Genomic DNA, 20,323 nt, shown 5'->3' on the forward strand with positions numbered 1-20,323 from the left:
AACGAGCAACATGTATTTGCTTAAGAGCTAATGTACTGTATATTTACTTGAAATGCCTCAACTGTTATCCTAAGAAATGATTTTATTTTCGCTGGTTTTGTCATTAAAGTCTGACGCTTCTCCTAATGGTTTAGCATCTGTGACTGGAGACAACCACAAACTACTCACCTGTCAAGGAGGATGTGCATCTGTGGCATCTGGTGTCATACTGTGGCTTAATCTGTTAACTTTACTGAAAAAGTCCCATTAGCCCACCTTTGGTCTCAACCTTCCTAGTCAATGCAAACAGGAGAGAAGGCCGTCTGAGTTGTGGGCTGCTAGAATTGCTGCAGTTTCAAGCCAGTTTAGAGCAGAGCAACCCCTAAAAGCAGTTATGTGGTGGGTGAAACAAGCAAAATGAGACACAGGTGCAATCACTTGATTCTGTAGCTTGGTTTCCAGCGCACCGGGGAGAGAAACCACAATTACCTGCACTGTCCTGCACTGTCCAGCGCTCCTACACACGCAGATTGAATTTCTCTTGTGATCTCATGCTTTGCCTCACTGGTTCTTCCTCCCAGCTCCTCCTGAAGTTGGAGCAGCTAGAATGTTTGGTTTTACTTCTAGTACAGTTTACTGTGTTTTCGCTCGTAATTTATAGTCATAAGGTGAGGGCCAGGGGCGCCTGGGTGGCTCAGTCATTAAGCGTCTGCCTTCGGCTCAGGGCGTGATCCCAGGGTCCTGGGATCGAGCCCCACATCAGGCTCCTTCACTAGGGGCCTGCTTCTTCCTCTCCCACTCCCCCTCCCTGTGTTCCCTCTCTCACTGGCTGTCTCTCTCTCTGTCAAATAAATAAATAAAATCTTAAAAAAAAAAAAGGTGGGGCCAGATTGCCACAGTGAACAAGAGTGGGATATATGCAGTTCCACCTATGCTGAAATTTGTCTACAAGGTCAGTCAGTGCCTTAAGGACTCTTAGTTTTTGCAGATGAAACATTAACGTTATGAAATTTCCCTCTCCTTGTTTTGTGTCTACAAAATTTTGATGATCTGTACTTGTTGGCCTGGATTCACTGACTTTACTCAGATATTTCTATTAACTAATCTTGATTCATTCCTCCAAACACTTTACTAGATTGATTCATTCAACCCTCCTGTCTTTTACAAAATTGTCTTTCTAAATCTTTACCTCTGTAGAGGAATAAGACTTCTTGTAATTGATAATCTGTGAATCAAAACTCTCCTGTAGGATCATAAAATTTGTGTTGACCAAAATATAGCATTTATGATAAACAATATTTTTAAAAATTCAAGCATACATTTAAATAATGCTTCTCATTTTAGTATTGTCATAAATTCATGCCTTTTTCCAACAGACTCAACTTGTTCCTAGTTAATATCATCTTTATTTCCTTTTAATGCTGAAATCATTACAATTTGATAACTATGCTTCCCTTCATGGTTGGTTTTTTTTTTTTTAAGATTTTATTTATTTGACAGAGAGAGAGAGAGCAAGCAGGGGGAGCAGCAGGCAGAGGGAGAGGGAGAAGCAGACTCTCTGCTGAGCAGGGAGCCTGATGTGGGGCTCAATCCCTGGACTCTGGGATCATGACCTGAGCGGAAAGCAGATGCTTAACCGCTTAACTGACTGAACCACCCAGTTGCCCCTCCTTTCATGGTTTTTAAAATGCTTTCCTTTTTCAAAACTTTCATAGATATCTCAGTCTCTGAAGGAAATATTACCTCTAGCAACAAAATGTTTCTGACCACCTTTATCTTCCCTGACACAAAACATACAATCAGCTTGTTCCCAAGAAGACCATTATTGCTTTTCGGAATGGTATTAGAAACCAAATCTAGACACTGAGGTGCATGTAAAGTGGTTTTTTTGTGGCTCTGAGAATAGAAAGGAAACAACAGAGAAGAGGCTACTTACAATCCTGGAGATGCAGAATGAGATGAGATTTTCCTCTCTCTCTCTCTCTCTCTCTCTCTTTTTTCAAATAGTACCAGTTTATAGTGACAATTCCAACTCACTCTTACCTTCAGTGAATTTTTAAAATAGGCTCTAATAGAAAACTTTTTAAATAAAGGGTTTTTTTTTCTTTGTTTAAGCTACCAGCTTTTCCCTTTGTCTACTATGCATGCTATATATTTTCCTACCAAGCCATGTGTGTAAATTTAAACTTTGACCCCAAATTAAGAAGTGCTCATTTCTTTTTCCTGGTTTGTTTTGTTTGACTCCTGTCCTAAGCATCCTGGAATTGGTTGCAAGATGTGCAAGTTTACATGATTCTTTTTGTCATCATTATCATCTGAGTACATTACCAAATGTGAGAAAAGAAATTCCAATTTCCCTCCCCTCCGCCACCTCAGAGACACACAAAGGTCATGATCATTTACCACAAGAAACCTAGTATCAATTAATCAGATTGTTTTGAGAATCCTGCTCCAGATTTCGCTATTTGAGCCCCATTCTTTGAATATATCCTGCCTTTCTGTTTTCTTTTCTTCTTCTTTTTTTTTCTGGAGCCATACTCATCTCTCTATCATCAGCAGTTTCAACGCTGAACTCCAATTTCTATTACGTCAGCTTTTTACTACTCTACATCCAAAAAAACCAGCCTGTCAGCAAGTCGTATTCAATTCTTTCTCTGAATAGTCCTAGAATTTGACCACTTCTCACTACTCTCCAGTGCCAACACTCAGTCCATTGAACTTATCCACCCTCTCTTCTCCAGACTAGTTAATTAGCCTCCTCACCGGTGTCCCTGCTTCCATCCTTGTCTATCTATGTTCATTCTATTCCTCAACACCTCCGCCAGAGAGAGAGAATTAAAACTTAGGTTGTATCTTGCTTTTCTGCTCCGCTGTTTCGGTGGCTTCCTAGTGCACTCAGTGTAAAGCCAAATTACAAACAGTGGTCTACAAAGCCCTACAAAGGTTGTCCTTTCTTTACCTCCCTAACCTCATTGTCTTTTTTCTCCCTTTCCTCCTACTTGTTGAACTTGTTAAGTATGCTCCCACCTCGGGGGCTTAGCACTAGCTATGCTGTTTGATTCTTCAAAGGTACTAAGGTTTGCTCCCTTACTTCCCTCAAGTCTTAATTCAAGAATTACTTTCTCACTAAGACCCTCTTGGTCACCCTACCTTAATGGTCAATTATTCTCCTTGTCCCTACCGTTATTTCATAACTCTGCTGTATTTCTTCTTCTTCTTAAGACCTACCATTAACATAATATATAGCTCATTTTCCTTGTTTCTTGTTTTCCTACTTGACTAGGATGTAGGTTCTATGACAGCAGTGTTTTGTATCTATTTGGATCACTGATATTTCACCAGTACCTAGAATAGTGTCTGGCACAGGGTAGGGTATAGAAATACTTGTTGAAATGAATGAATGAAGAGTATCAGAAAATATAACAAATTAACTAGGGAAATGTACCAAATATTAAATTAGAAACCACCCTGAAAGTTTTCAATGTACAATGTGCTCTGTAACTTCCACAGTTATGACAGTGCCCCACTGAAACAACTCACCAAAGACAAAAGGGTAACTGAATTATAGAACACAGTCCTACTCTCATCATATTTGGAAATTCTATACCAATGAAAGTAATTTCCAGACATCACTGCTGCAGCCCCAAGAGTTTTGTCCTACGATTTTAAAAGAAAAAAAAAAAAAAGAAGAAGCCAAGAGAATTCAGAAAAGTACATCTACAGTTATAAAAATCCAAAGTTTTGTATGGATTCCAATATGTTCTGCTTACAACTCCCAGTTTTATAGTATAAGGTTAAGGGCAAGATAATTACAGAATAAAACACATAATTACCCTTCATAATTAAAACCACAAAAGTTGACCCTATTTACCACAAAAGATTTCTCTCATTCAAGTAAAGATCATCTAAGTTAAAACTTAATACATTTTTCATTTGTTTGAATATAAAACTTTAATATTTTAATATTTTTAAATCCTCTTATGAAAATCATATGCAATTTACAAATGCAAACCTTTAAATCACTTTTTTGCTAAAGGAAGTGGATACTGAAGGTACTGGGGTCTGCGTTGGACTGGAGCATACATGACATCAGAAGCCATGACCTCAAGCCAAGATTCTAAAATTAACTTCCCGCAGCCCTAGGAAGAAAATTTCCTTCAAAATCATTAGTCATGAAGAACTATTTAATAACCACTATTCTGGATATATCTCTCTATAAAAATCCCACCATCACTCCTACCAAATCTTTTGTTTGTTTCAGGCCAACAAGATGGCCTTTTCCTAAATAAATAAATGCCTAAAACTTTTTTAAAAAGTTTTAAATACTAATCATGAAATGTAGAGATTTAAAATCCAACCTAATGAATTAAAACCCTCTAAGTATTCTTAAAACCAATCTTTTCAGTATGTTTGGGAACTATGGATCATCCCCAAAATAATAAAATTTGTAGCATTTACAATCTGACCTTTTAAAAATAATTTAGTTATCCAAGTATTAGCATTGTTTTCTGAATAATTTACTTTTGAAGTACAAGTAACTTCAATCTGTTGTAATATCCCCCAAGAACTTGGGTTTCTTGGCAATCTCAGCAAAGTAAATGGTGGAAAAAGAACAACGTAAGTGTTTTGAAAATGAGAAATAAAGTAACTATGTTTATATTCTTCTCTGAATGAGGTAAGGTTCTTATAAGTAAATAACTTCAGTGAGTTGGAAATGAGAACTCAGAGTTCTTTCTTTGGGATCAGAATATCAATCTATTTTACTATTAAACCAAATTTATGCCTCTAGTGATAATGAGGCTGTTCAGGGAGTAGGAAGAGATGAAGGGAGTTGTAAAAAAAGTTGTAACTTCTCAGATTATTAAACCCAGTTTCTTTAATGTTGCCTGTGGTGAATGAATCACAACTTGGAAGGGGAAACAGGGCTTTCCAGATTGTGCCAGTCTTATCCATTTTACATCCTAGACCAAGCATGGTCACCTGCCCATTCCTTCTTTAATACTCCAGAGCATACTCAAGAAAAATTTCCAACATCTAAAAAGATTTTATACTAAAACTAGGGGAATGCTACAGGGGGAAGCAACTAGACACCGAGTCTAAGATACAGATTAATAAAATCTGGTTTGCAGTCTGGGGCTTTTAGGCCTCATTCTATCCTACTTCGTGGACCACCATTGGGATGCCATCTTACCATTAGGTATCCAGATATCTACACTTCAGTATCAGCCCTCCCCAAAGTCTAGACCCAAGACTCACGCCATTGGTTCATATTTACTTGATATTCTGGGAATATGCTGTGCTGTTTCATACTTTTTGTCCTAGCTGACACTGCTTCCTCTGCTCCTATCTACTTACCCTATCCCTTTTTTACTGAAAATTCATATTCATCCTCTGAAACCCAATTTAAGCATCCTTCTTCCATAAAGCCTTCTCTGACCATCCTAGGCAGAGCCACTCATTCCACTAAGTCGGATTTACCTCTTACCATATTTTAAAACAATTACTTGTTTACAATTCCATCTCCATTAGATTAAGCTAACTGACTGAAAGCATCCTGTCTTATCCCTGTATTCCCTCTCCCAGTCCCAGCCAATAGGAAAGTATTTAGTAAATGTCTGATGCCTGGTTGTCTGGATGAATGGGTAAAAGTAGCTCTAATGTCTCTCCTTTGGAATGAAATATAAAGACTTTGTGATTACTATGTTACTCAGAGAGCTTTTTTGTTTACTTCCAGGTTTGGGCTATGTTCCTCATGTTTGACATTGCCAAAACTCTGGTATCTGGATGAGGAAATTATTACTGTACCATGTAACTTTACAATATATTCTATTCTAACTGTGGTCTGGATGACTAAAATACACTTGTCCATTAAGAGCTGTGTACTTTTAAGTAAATTAGATGACAAGATATTACTTTTTACTGATCAGATGTCTTTTCAGAAATCTCTACCTATTCCCCCTTTCACTCCCAATATTTTATCTGTCTCAAATCCTTTTGGGAACAGAGGTTATACAAAACATATGCACATATGTTTTGTTTATCTGATATCACTATTTTCTTTCCATGTTAAAACATACACTCATACCATATTTATCTTTCCATTATTATAATTTATGTTGGTTATTTTTTTTTCACTGATTTAATTGCCATAGATTTTAGTTAAAATATATCTAGGTGTTTTCCTGATTTTTATATAAAGCAAATCTTAAGAAAATGTAGCAAACTACATACATTGCAATTGTGGCTATGAGAGAGCTCCACATTTCCGACCTAATAGCACGGTGATTTTCTTTAAACTTAATTTATCCATCTCATTTCTTTGTCCACCATCTTTCTGCTTTTCATAGACCTACCCAGTGAGTAAGATTTGAAATTCATTCTTCTGAGGCAAGATTAATTTCTTCCTAAGCTTCAAGCACTGATCTTAAAGTCAAGCATTAAATAATGGATATGATATTAAAAATACAATATACTTTTTGTAATCCTTTTCAAAATTATGAAATCACATTACCTGATTAGACTGTGATAATCTTAGGATGGTAGGGAATTCATCTTTAAACTCATCTATAAGGTCCATGATGACTTTCTGGATCCCCTCGACTAAGACAAAAAGAAGTTAGGAAGAAAAAAAGCTTAAGGAAAATTATCACCTAACCATAATTCAAAAGAACATGGGACACTGGGTCCACTTTGTAAGTGCCTGGGAAAATAAGTAAACCCTAGGGGATTTTATTCCCCGTTGTTTCCCACACCCATATCCCCTTTACAACAAGATTGCATATACTTCTTCCAGAAAAGTTCTTCAACACCTGCCCACATATCCACCCAACAGGTTTGATTGGCATGACAAATTCTTGCTTGGGTTCCTAGTACTTGGCAGGTTTGCAGGCCAGGGCAACGCTTGTCCTACTCTGCCATTAGTGAGGGATGAGGGCACCCTTCCACTCAGGAAAGCAGGCAAGGACAGAACCTTCAGCTCATTGCCAGAATTCTTTGTTACTGCACAATGGGCCTCTGAGAGCTTGTTACAGAATCTTCTGAAATCACTCTGGCAGTGAGAAGAGGAAGAATGTGTTTGAAGGCATAAAGGGAGGAGAAAGGAGAATGAAAAATAAACCATACTAAGAAGTTCTGCATTATGTGGAATTTTGACCCAACTTCTACAGTGATACCTCAATTAATGGATCATCTGAGAACAAAGCTCCCTTTGAAAAAAGTTGGCACATGCTTTAAAAGAAATGCTTCGCATATGATGCGAAGAAGAATAGAAACACCAGCAGTTAGTTCAGAAAGACTTTTGAACAGATAGTTTGTCCTTCACTCAAATAAAGATCACTAGGTCAAACACAGGCAAAATTATAAAATCTATGGTTTCTCTTCTTTAAAATTCCTCCTCCTCCTTCTCCTCCTTCTTCCTCTTCTACTTCTTCCTCATCTTTTTCCCTTCTAGTACTACCCCACTTCATTATTTTCCATTTATCAAATCTAGGAAGAACTTCATATCATGTGGATTTGATTGATTACCTAGTTAATATTTTAGTGTGGATGAATTCAGAGTTGATTAACACAAATCCCATTTTAATTTGAAGCCTTTACATTTAATTGTAGCTAGACCATTGTCTTTAGCAGGCCTAAGCTGTGGGTGTTAAAGGTTTGTTCATTGGAGTTGTCTAGGAAAGAGAAAAATGTTCATCATAGAATTCCTCTATCATGTGAAGCTTGCCAGATCCCCACCTTCAATTTGTCTTTAGTCTTGATCTGTCTGAGAACACTCTTCACCACACCACAAACACTTCTCTTAACCTTAGAAGAACATGTTTCCCTCCATCATGGCCCTAGTACTTAAGATAATTACACCCTTAATAGGTGGAAACTGCAATCCATTGCCAGAAAGAAAATCTTATTAGACAATGATGAACACATAAACTGAAAGTCTGTTAGAAATGTAACCCTTTATTTGTCCTATTATGATATGTGCCTATCAGTATTTACCCCAGAGGAACAGTTGGCTGTCCCTTTTGTCTCTGATCTTCTTCCCTGTTCATTCTCATTGACCCCCTAAGTTCTTTTTATCCATCTGCCAACTCCTGATGTCTGTCCTAGCTCCCAACTGATTTCATCCAGTTTTTTTTCTTTTTATTAGTTCTCACCCTCCTAAGCATCTTATGAAATTAACAAATCTACAAGAAAAAACAAGTTCTCATGCTAATATTGCCCACACTTAGAGCATAACCAGACTCTGTGTCATTCTAACAAAGTTCTTTTTGTCTTTGCTTTCTTAATGACTCTCCTTGGGAGAGGACTGATGAAAAAAAAGACAGGGGGTGATAAGATTTTTAAAAATCCCACCCTGCCATACTTACTTTATATTTGTGACCATATCCGATCATATTATGGGTTTTACTTAATTTTAATTATACCTATATCCTTATGTATCTTATGTTATTTCAGGTAATAAAGTTAGACAAAATAAATAATGTTAATGGTTATCTTCTTTAGCTATAATGTTATTCTTTATAGCTCATAATACAGTGCTCCATACTTAAAAAAAATTAATTAGGCAACAGTTACAAATACCTCCAAATTTTATAACAACCCTGAAAATTTATTTGTATTTAAAAGGCTTTAATATGGAAAAAAGATAATCACTCTCAGAGGTAAGAATGTTTTGAAAGCAATCTGAAAATATCAAATAATACCAATACATTAATATTACTAAAACCAACCATCATTCTGGGAATATATCCCAATTTTAAAAATCCTCAATAATACTTTGTATAAAGACAGTTAATGCAAGGCTATTCAGGATGGCATAAATTAGAAATAATTCAAATACAGGTTTCACTTGCTATCAGAAAGAGCTTTTCTATTCCTAGGAAACGTTTTGTAAGCCAAAACGGAGTAAAGCGAAGAAGCAATGATCATTATTAATTTATACATTATTAATTTATTTTGACTGTTTCCAGACCAAAAAGTAACCTCTCTTAGGCTTTTCTGATACCCTAGGACACATCTTGCAAAGGGATACACAAAATAAATTGAGGTAAAGCACAGATGCTTACAGACACGGTTCAAAGCTATCACAGCTTGATACTGAGTGTAGTTCCGAGGAAGGAGCTTGGCAGGGCCACTCTTGCTGCTCGGGTGCCCACACCCTCTATCATAGCTTGCTGCAACACACACACACACACACACACACACACACACACACATCCAATACTATTTTCATTTTTCTTTCTTTTTTTTTTCATAAAAGTGAAAATTTCTTTGGATTTCTTTTGGATAGTGAAATCAGGTACCACCACTAGGTCTTTCACAAAAGCACAGTGGTAGAACGCAAACTTTTGAAAAGTAGGGGATACCTGTACATAACATTCATCAAATGATTGTTACCCCAAGACTATGGAAAAGCTTCTGCTCATTATATCTGTAAAATGTGGACTCTTTAAAAATCTATGCACATAAACTAAACAAAATGTGTGGAAAACAATATAGTTCATAACAACCCAAAGTTTCCATGTACACAAAGCTTAGAAAGGAAAATACTAATAAAAATCAATGTTAATTGGGTTCTTTATTCCTAAAAAGTTGCGTGTCATGGCAAACAAGGCACACAAATTTTTAAAAATACTATAGAAAAACTGCTTCCATATAACTATTCACTTATGTCTAATTGATTAAATGCCAAGTTTACGTCTTGAAGTGTGATTGAAAATACAATAGTATATCACTTTGCTCAGAGACTAGTGAAAAGTTTTATATAAATCAGCTTAGTGTGTAGGAGAGGTCTCCGCATCTACTGTTATAGGCTCAGACAGGTCCTGATGTTGGACAACAGATGCGGCAGACTGATCAAAGCCTATATACATACACGAGACTGCGGGATCCTTCTGGGAGAGAACCCAGATTTAATTACATTAGCCAGCTCTGACAAAGCCAATCAAGTAACGATGCCTTAATTTTCTTGAGAGAGGAGTGATTCTGAGCATAGGCTGCTGTATATCCCTCAGATCTATCCTTGATCTCACATCCAATAGGGATTCAGATAGAATGAAAAGAGAGACCTTAAACAGTCTTACTCAGCTTTCTTAAGGCAGTGCGCACAAATTAGCTATACAGTTAGGGTGCCCCTCCCCCCCCCCCAGAAAGAAAAAAGGGAAAGGAGGCGTTTTCAGGACTTTGCCAAAGATCTTTGGCTCTTTGTAAGTATCAATGCATTAGCAGTGGTACTCATTGTGAGGATGCAGTGTCCAGAACAGAGCCAACTGAAGCAGTGCCCGAGGGAGACATAATGATATCCATAGAAGTACTCACAAGTGCCAAGCAGATGCTACCTGCAAGGCAGCTGACCAGATTTGTTCTTAATAATTAGACGCTCTGTGGGAATTCCCAAAAATACTTGGAGGGAAGGGAGCAGATTCAGATGTGAAGTTCTGCAGGTGGGGCAAAGCCAGTGAAGTATAGGTTACTATTATTCTTGTGATCCCAACTTGTAATCATAAGTTGATCAAACTTGGGAAATCCTGGGTCACAAGAGAAAATGTATAGACCTTCTCATTGTAATAAAAATTTGAGGCAGCTTGCGTGCAAACAGGATGTTTGTAACTTCAATCATTTGAAATGCACTAGGAGAACTTACTCTTTAAAAGTAACCCTAGATAAAATTCTTCTGTAGGGTAAATTATCATCTTTTTAATACCAAAAATAAATACCTGCTATATATCTTGCTTATACAGATTTTTCAAAAATGTTTGAAAACAGGTATTTTTCAAATAGGTAGATTTTTCAAACAGATAGATTTTTCAAAAATGTTTCAAAACAGAAGCACTTTGTTTCTTAAAAATTCTTTAATAATTATATTCTAAAATTCTAGTTGTGTACCATTAATACTGAGTAGCCTTGGAAAGCCCAATGGAAGTCTTCAAATAGTTATAATAAAGTGGCAGGCCATATAGGAGACAAAATTTGCAACGTAAGCATTGCTACACAATTGTGGGAATTGCTGAGGTTGGTTAGATGGCAGGAAGCTGAGAAGGTCAGACTTATTTGTTGTCTGTTTCCCTCATCACAATATAAGCTCCATGAGTTCAGGGTCTTTAGTTAGCTCAAGGCTATATTCCCAAAACCAGGATGGTGCTTTTATGTACTTTTATAATTTTACAATATTACAATGAATATTTCCTGAATGAATATAATCAAACCTAATATTCATGTCTCAGGTAGGATGAAAAATTTTATCATTAACAAATTCATCATGGAGTCAACCAACTGAGCTGTAAATATAGTACACATAAGACACATCACACATACATACACACACACACACACAAACACACACACAGAATGTTTATCACACATTATGGGAAGAACACTCTTTCCCACATACAACTACATTTTTATTTATTTTACCCATCATAGTGAATATTAGGTCATGTGACATATCCTAATTAACTGAAATAATTCAACATAAGCTCAATCATTAAGGACTAGAAAACAGACATGATGAGAACATTTGTCTTTGATTTCCCTTTCTGCTTTTTTTTGGGTAAATAATGCTGGGTATATTAACTGCAGACTGTCTATTATACTGTATATCTGAGAATAGAAAATAAAAGTGTAGCACATTAATAGGTATAGTACTGATAAATATGTGAGTAAAGTAAATGAAAATATCTAATGCAGTAGAGATCAAAAGAATATACATGTAAAAACTTTCAAAATTTTTATTTTTAAAAACTAGTCCCTAAAACTGGACAAAATTAAAAAAATAGCTGTGTATCAAATTTTTGTATAACACATAGAGACGATTTCTTTCCAGGAACTTTAGAATACAGTTCAGAACACTGCAAGGACAAAAAGAACTAAAAAGACATTTTAAATTTCATTCAGTCATTTTCTTGGTAGTATTATTACTGGTTTTGTTATTTGAAATTACTTTGCTTATAGTACAGGATAAACACAGTTTTGAGTTAATAACATTAAGAATCAAGAATTTCAGTATAAGAGAAAAAGAAAAAGGCCTAATCAGAAAACCAAAGAACAAAGTAAAACACTGTAATAGTAAACAGAATCAAAAATGATTTTTAAAAATGCATTTTTTTCTAGGAGTACAGACTGGAATGGCTAGAAACATTGCCAGCCCAGTAGAAAAGAACACTCCTAGTACCTAGAATCTGGGCTTTAATATCATTCCTCACTACAATGAACTAGGACTCCTTGAAGAAACAGCTGATATCAGGTCTGGGACAGGAGAAGTACAAGGTAAACCAGGGAGATCTCATCCAGAAAGGAAGGAAGTTTTTGAAGATTAATAGGATCCTATTAAGAGAACCCAGAAGTCAGCTTAAGGGGACTCCTATTGGTCTCATGGGATGATCAGCCATTATCATACGAATCCAGTCGTCAATACAGCATTATTATTTATGGCATGAACAGATATTATGTGTCTCTTAAAATCATGAAAATTTAAGTATATATCATCTATGACATACTGTAGCCAAAAATGTTCCAACTTAATCTAACTTTAAATCTATCTTCTAGTTTCTCAAAAATATAGGCAACCCACAACCTATATCAGTGCTTCTTGAACTGCAGTGAAAATCCAATACCTTCATAAATTAAAAGTAAATTATCTTAAAAAATAAAATTTATATTCAAAAAGGATTTTTTTTGTTTTTAAATATTCATATAGTCAAATAAAACTATCTTTCTTTATAAAACTTATGGTTTTCCTGTTAATGAAGTTATTCCAGGCCCTAAGTTAGACATAAAGTCTCCCAAATTTTCTTCAGTTTTCTTTCTTTAAAAATTAATTAAAATTTTTTTAATCCATCTATACTTCAATTTTAATAGGTTGTTGTTTCCTTCCATCTGAATATCCAACTGTTTTAGTTCTACTGATTAAATAAACTATTGTTCTCATCAATATGAAATACTGCTACTACCACACACACATATATTGGGAACTATTTCTGGACTTTCTATTCTGATTCACTGATCTGTCTATTTCTACGTCATTATGATACTAATTTGACCACAGTGACTTTATACTATGTTTCATTTTCTGTTAAGGAAAGTCTCTGCTACTCTTCTTTTTCCTTCTATTATTTCCAGTGGAGTTCCTCGACCCCACCCCCCAGCTTGGTTTTTCCACTAATCTCTTAGATTTTCCATGTGTTCACTGTCATCAAGGGGGAAAAAAATAATGTCATCTTTCTTTTTCCATGTCCATACCAATTATTTTATTATCTTGTTTAACTGCATTCACTAGGACTTCCAAAAATAATGTTGAATAACAACAATTATGGAAGGGACACCTATCTTGTTCCTGTTATCAATTAAAATATCTTCAATATTTTACTGCTCACCAAAAGACCAACAGCAAGTGTTATTCTAAGCAATCTTTTTCGTATTTCTATGCCCATTCTGGTTTTGTTCTTTTTTTTTTTAAAAAGATTTTATTTATTTATTCGACAGAGATAGAGACAGCCAGCGAGAGAGGGAACACAAGCAGGGGGAGTGGGAGAGGAAGAAGCAGGCTCAGCGGAAGAGCCTGACGTGGGGCTTGATCCCAGAACGCTGGGATCACGCCCTGAGCCGAAGGCAGATGCTTAACCGCTGTGCCACCCAGGCACCCCTGGTTTTGTTCTTTCTTATTGGGAATGGTTATTGAATTTTATCAACTTCCACTTCATAATCTATAGATATGATCACTTTTTTTCCTCCCTCAGTGTGTTGATATAAGAAATTCTGTATTAGCTTTCCTGTTATTGGAATCATCTTTGTATTCCTGGCATAGAATGTGTACTCGTTCATAGCATATTATTTCTCTGATATCTTGCTAGAGTCATTTGCTAATATTTCATTTACGATTTTTGCAACTATATTCCTAAGTGAGATTTGTCCATGGCTTTCTTTTGTGTACTTAACAGGTTAGTACCAAAATCTGTGACTATGGAATATATGAAATATAAAATTATGTGACTATGAATTGAGAAGGCTTGCATCTTTCAGAGGTATCTGGAACAATAACATTAACAGTATTTGGTATTCTTCTTTCTTTCTTTTTCCTTTTTTAAAACAGAGGTATAATTTACATACAGTAAAATTCCACCACCCCCTTTTTTTTAAATGCTAGCTAGAACTCAGTTGTGAAACTATTTGGTCTTGATTGTTTTTTAAAAATTTGGTTTACCAACTGTTAAATTTCATATACGTTCATTTGTATATTAAACTTGTCTTTTTCTTGGGAAGTTTAAATAATTTGTTTCATTAAGAAATCCTATTATACAAGATTTTCAAGTATGTTGTCACAGAGCTGTGTGTAATTACTTTAATCTTCTGTATCTGTAGTATTTCTAATCTTACATATTTTTCTTTCTCTTTTTTCTTTGATTCACACACTGAAAGAATTTAAGATAAGTACAAAATTTCTGTATTTTTAGTCTTTCTTCTTCAATAATGAAAGTACTCTGAATAGATCTTTTACTTTAACCCATACATTTTTGAAAGAAGAGATTTCAACGCTTCCTTTGATTTCCTCCTTGCTCCAAGAACAATTTTAATTATGTTTTATAATTTCCAAGTAATTAAGTGTTTTTTTTTTCTTTTTTAAGTAGGCTCCATGCCGAGCGTGGAGCCCAAAGCAGAGCTTGAACTCATGACCCTGAGATCAAGGTCCAAGCTGAGATCAAGAATCGGACGCTTAACCAACTGAACCACTCAGGCACCCCCCAGTAATTAAGATTTGATATTCTATTATTATTTGATTCTACCCGATTGGCTTTTAGATCAAAGAATATGGTCTATAAAATCTCTACTTTCCTGATTTTAAGGTTTCTTTTGGGACGAACTACATGAACAATTTTTTATAAATGTCCTAAATCATACAAAGGAAACATATATTCTTTAATCAAAAAATGTAAAAATACATTTACATTACAAAAAACTGAGTTTACTGATTATATTATTCAGTTCTTATACAGCCTATTAATTTTTGCCTGTTAGCTGTGTTACTAAAAAACAAATGTTAAAATCTTCCATAAATTGTATTCTTGTCAAGTTTTCCTTGCATTTCTTATTTCTTTCTTATTTTATCAAGTGCTGGCAAGGATGTGGAGCTCAGAAATTCTCATATAGTGGTAACAAGAACGTGAATTGGCATGCCTACTTTGAAAAACAGTATTATTAAGTACAACTGAAGACCTGCACAGCTGCATAGCTGTGACCACCGCTTCCAATTCTGGCAATATCCCCACTAGCACTAGGAAACAGGCACTAGAATGTTCACTACACTAATTGTAGAACGAAGAAAATGGACACAACTCCAGCATCTATTAACTACGGAATTAATAAATAAATTATATAATTTAGTAGTTACTGTACAGTAGTAGAAATGAATAAATTATAGCTACATGCAACATCATGAATAAATCTTAGGAATGTAATAATTTTGAATGAGGAAAAGATACAGGAAAAAACACAGCAAGATTTCATTTACATAAAGTTCAAAAATAGTCAAAACTCAGCAATATATTAGGAGTACACATATGTGTGGTAAAACTACAAAGAAAAAGAAAGGGAACAGCATAAAATTCAGAGTAGGGTGGGACGAAGACAGGATTGGACCAAGAACACATGGCCATTTCAAGGGTAACGGTAACGTACTTTTTCTAAAACTTAATGATGTGTACAAATATCAATGTACTATAATTATTTATATCTCACAATTTATAAATATATGTGATTCTTCAATATTTCATAAACACAATACAATGAAATAACCTGAAGAGCAAATTGCTGTAAGAACTTTTGTGAAAAATTATCATCAATAGCTATTCCAGTAATAACAGTAAGCGTAGTTTTTTCACTCATTCACTATTTACTGAGCATATACTACGTGCTACCACTGTTCACCATTGCATGAACAAAACAGACAAAAAGCCTGACTCTGTTGGAGCTTGCATACAGTGGTACAGAATCAAACTACTTATTGCTGTTCTCTATGAACTAAGAAAAGCCATCTCTTTCACTAGTAATTTGCTCAGATTTAAGATGAATGTTTCACAACTACATTCTCTATAACAATTGAAAGAATTATATATAACATATTCCCCTGATTGAAAAGTAGATCTTATTTTAGCCTTTGGAAATTTTGTTATAAATCTATGTTTTAAACTTAAATCATTCTTTTCTTACATATCACTCATCAAATTGGTAGTCATCACTGTCCAGTAAGGGCTTCTGAGCAGCTGCATATCTTCTGATAGATCCTTCCACCTTGGAAACAGGCAATCTTGATTGAAGCATGTCAAGAAAAGAAACACATATTAAATACATTTAAGTATTCACAATCCCTACTTTTAACAGCCTTTGGTTAGAAGTCTTAGATTTATCTACTTCTGCAGTAACCTTTGCAGGAACCAATATAGATTGTGTATTTTGGTCGCTTCACTTAGAGTCATAGTGTACAGATACTTATGTAAGATCTCTCTGGTCAAATCAATAATGTTCAAGCATAATGAAAAAGATAATTAGTTATTCCATGGAATTTTACATAATTATAAAAAATAATATTCATTCAACAGTGCCAAAAATGAATACAGTAAATGATGCAACCCACTCTTTATTTTGACCCAACACTTTAACAGCAAGTTGATGACACCTCTTTGAAGTGGAGCCCAGACAAGACTTAATTCACTAAGTGTGAATTTATCTAAACTTGCCATGAGACTACATTTATTTTCAGCCAGTACCAACCAATCCTCTTAGGTATTCCTAAGCTATCTTATACACAAATAATTCTTACATGTTAAAAGACTAATTAATTGCCTACAGTCCTAAATTATAAAGATGATATATAACATTTATATAAATAATAACACCCTTTATTTAAAATAAAGTCTTTATGACCAAGGATTGAAATCGTACCTGCCTAATTTGTGGTTTTTACTCATTTTTTACATGAATAATTTTCAATAAAACTCAAAACTAAATATGTCTAATATGTGTTATGTAGGCAAAGGATGGAAAAGTGGAGAACTCTTCATTTTTTTCTCTTAAGGAGCTGTATTAAAGTCAGATTTTTTAAATTCTATACAAAGAAACAGAATGGTTATATAGACCATATATAAATATTACTATCTCTATCTACAAATGATAAGCCAGGCTCTGAAAAATTTAGAAAGTATCTCCAAACCAGCAAATGGCAGAACAAGCACTCTTATCTAGATTCTTTTCCAAAATTTGAATTCTTTTCACCACATCTATTACCTTTTTTAGTTAGAGTGAGTGGCTTTCAATATCAGGGCAAAAATACCATCAAGAGGAGAAATATTCTAAGATAGCCTAAGAAGTTTAGAAAATATACAGATTATCAGAAATTCTATTATGGATAGCTTTCACCCTTTCAATCAAAATCTGAGTGCCCACTGCATGCCAGGCACATAGGATACAAAAACGAATAATAAAAGTCCTTGTTCTAAATAAAGGAGCACACAGTACAACACAGACATATTCAGGGACAATTACAATAAAATATAAATGCAATAAAACGGATATACATAGGATGTTGTTCCTTGCAAGCAAGAGGCAGGGCACCAACTCTGGGTGGCCAAAGAGTCATAAAAGATTTCCTCTAATTAACAAACATCAGGCACTGTGTTAAAAGCTGGAGATGATAAATAAAACAGACCAGATCACAGTTCTCCCTGACCTTGCATTAAGAAGATACTATAACTAACCAAGCAAATAAATGAGGTCATCCCATGTACTAATAAGTGCTATACTGGAAATGAAATATATCAATATACAGAGAAAACTGGGTTACTATAAATGTCAAGGAAGAACTCCCATGAGAAAATGAGAAGGACCTGAGACATCAGGGGTGTATAACACTTCGAATAGCTATTGCTTAGTGTTTGGGGGCAAAATCAGTATGTTTTTAAAAACTCAGTACCTTTATATTCTACATAAAATTTACTTTCAAGGAAATAGTGTAATTCCGCCAAAACTCAAAATCTCTTGATTCAAGTTTCATCCTTACCCAGTTTAAAAAATAAAGATGAAAGATCCCTTTTCCTTTCAGTAAACAGAGATGCTCTCAGCAGAGGCTAGCCTGGGGCAGCGGCCACAAGAGGCTGATGGCCCTGAGGGCTGTCCTCACCTCCACCGGCTCTCATGGAAGCGTCCTGTCTGGAGGAGGCTGCCGTGCATTTCATGCAGGTGCAGGTGCAGATGCCAGGTGCAGGCTGCCTCCTTGCCCTCCGCACTGGGCCACTACCAGTGCAGCTCCCCGAAGGCCCTTCCGGCATTCCGGGCTGCAGCCTTCGCCTCCACCAGCCGCCTCCCACACGGAAATAAAACACCCAGGAGCCCAAGGTCCAACAACTCCCACTTCCAAATACATGTAACCATGAGCCTCTGCGCTAGTCCTGGCGGACCCGGCCGCACTTGCCATAATGTGTGACGTCAACACGTCATGCGTGAGGCTGAGCGTCGCCAGATGGAGCCTGGGACAGACGCAGGGCTCCAGGCACAGGGAGGCGCCTGAATTGCGTGGGTGGTATTGTGGTACTCAGAACCTCTCAGAGCTCCCGGATGCGGCGCAGGCCCAGTGGGGGAGTCTTGGCGTCTCCTCCAACCCACTCCCCAACTTTGGACATGCTTAGGGCCCTGGTACCTGAGACCCAAATGCCGCTCCAGAGAACTGCACTCCAGCCTCAAACTGGAGATCCTCTTGTCCTCGCGGTTTGGAGTTTTGGCTGTGGAGAAGAGCAAATGGTGCAAAGTGTGGTTGATTTGTGATGAAAACGAAGGCCCAAGAGAGAAGGTACTGCCATACATCATTTTGAAGAAAGGGGATGATGGCTTTAGGAAGCCCAAGAATACTACCAGGGAGCAGAAAAATTTAATCCTAAACGGTAACACCTTTTAATTTAATCCTAAACGGTAACACCTTTTAATTTAATTCTAAACGGTAACACCTTTTAATTTTTGTCAAACCACTATCCCTTGTTGTTGTTCAGAGGTTTCTTCACCCTGAAACGCTCTCTTCCAAAATACGAAGTTTCTGTTAAAATCACACAGGTAGGTAGGGGCGCCTGGGTGGCTCAGTTGGTGAAGCCTCTGCCTCCTGCTCAGGTCATGATCTCGGGGTCTTGGGATCGAGCCTCGCGTGGGTCTCCCTGCTCAGCGGGGAGTCTGCTTCTCCCTCTTCTTCTACCCTCCAGCCCCACTCATGAGCATGCATTCTCTCTCTTTCAAATAAATAAATAAAGTACTTTTTTAAAAAGCCCACCAGTAATAATTTTGGAAAAAATCATCAAAAGTAATGTAGCATAATATGATGTCAAAAGGTACCCCAGGGTTACAAGTCTAGAGATCCTGGGATATTAGTGCCAGGCTTGATCTGGCTGCCTGTAGGAACTACAATCCCTTCGCTCAAATTTATTAATCAGTACAGTAAAGAAGTTGCAACAGAGATCTCCAAAATTTTGTTTGACCTTAGCAGCTGTCCGACATTATCACAGATAGTCATTGTATATTTTTGTAACTGTAATTTCTCCAGGATCAAACCAGATATTAGGGGCACTTAGTACAGGGTGAAAAAATCAAGGATGTACCTATAACTTATTGGCAAGAAAAAAAAAAAAAAAGAAAAATTCCTAGTCAAAGCAAAATCTCTAAAATTTAGTTTATTAAGCTCTTCAGTTTTAAAAATATAACAAATATAATTCAAAATTGGCCCTTCTTGGTTTGCATAAATACAGACTGTCCCATAAAATTCTTCAATGCTGAAAGTAGTAAGCAGTAGGGAGACACATATTTAGATCTCCTGTTCCTTAGATCTTGCAACCTTCTTTTGTTTCCAACCAAAGTTTTCTTTTCCCTTTATTGTCTCAGCTTTCTTATTTCCTACTTAGATTTGCATTCTGGCCGTCTGGGGGATTTCCTTTAAAGTCTCCTCACCAAATCTAAGCCTTTTTCAGTCTTCATTCTTTTTGAGCCTTGTAGTATCTGATGCTATTAATAGCCCATATTTCTTAATGTAGCCATCTTTTTCTTTCATAAGATAATTTTTTATTTTATTTCTGGCTATTCTCCATGTCTTGTCTTCCTTCTTTCTGTCTTTTCTCCACACCCCAAAGTCTTGTACTTTATTTGTTCTATCATTAAATTCTGTGTCATGGCAATCACATCTGAATATTGGCTTAAATTATTAATTCTTGCTAGAAACTTTATATATCTCCAACTCTAACACTATTTTGTCCAGAGTTTCCCAAATACTTGCTGAACAAAATAATAATAAAATAAAGTCACCAATTATTGAGTGCTTACAGTCTAA

The 20,323-nt window shown here is 36.0% G+C and overlaps 1 protein-coding gene across 3 annotated transcripts in view; it reads right to left on the bottom strand.

Annotated features, from left to right (window-relative positions):
* Window positions 1-20,323, bottom strand: part of SPATA9 (spermatogenesis associated 9) — a 66,233-nt gene that overhangs the window by 18,380 nt on the left and 27,530 nt on the right. The window contains exons 2-4 of one of the 3 annotated variants that reach the window (XM_044383997.3): window positions 18,659-18,740; window positions 16,177-16,273; window positions 6,491-6,579 (exon numbers count right to left, since the gene is read on the bottom strand). In XM_044383997.3, coding sequence (XP_044239932.1) covers window positions 6,491-6,556 — 66 coding nt within the window. In that variant the 5' untranslated portion in view covers window positions 6,557-6,579; window positions 16,177-16,273; window positions 18,659-18,740. Of the gene's footprint in view, window positions 1-6,490; window positions 6,580-6,763; window positions 8,361-16,176; window positions 18,741-20,323 lie in introns of those variants that run through there. The other 2 variants (XM_057307231.1, XM_026498599.4) reach the window with 2 other exon arrangements.

The sequence above is a fragment of the Ursus arctos genome, unplaced genomic scaffold (assembly GCF_023065955.2).
Source record: "Ursus arctos isolate Adak ecotype North America unplaced genomic scaffold, UrsArc2.0 scaffold_5, whole genome shotgun sequence".
Classification (NCBI taxonomy): domain Eukaryota; kingdom Metazoa; phylum Chordata; class Mammalia; order Carnivora; family Ursidae; genus Ursus; species Ursus arctos.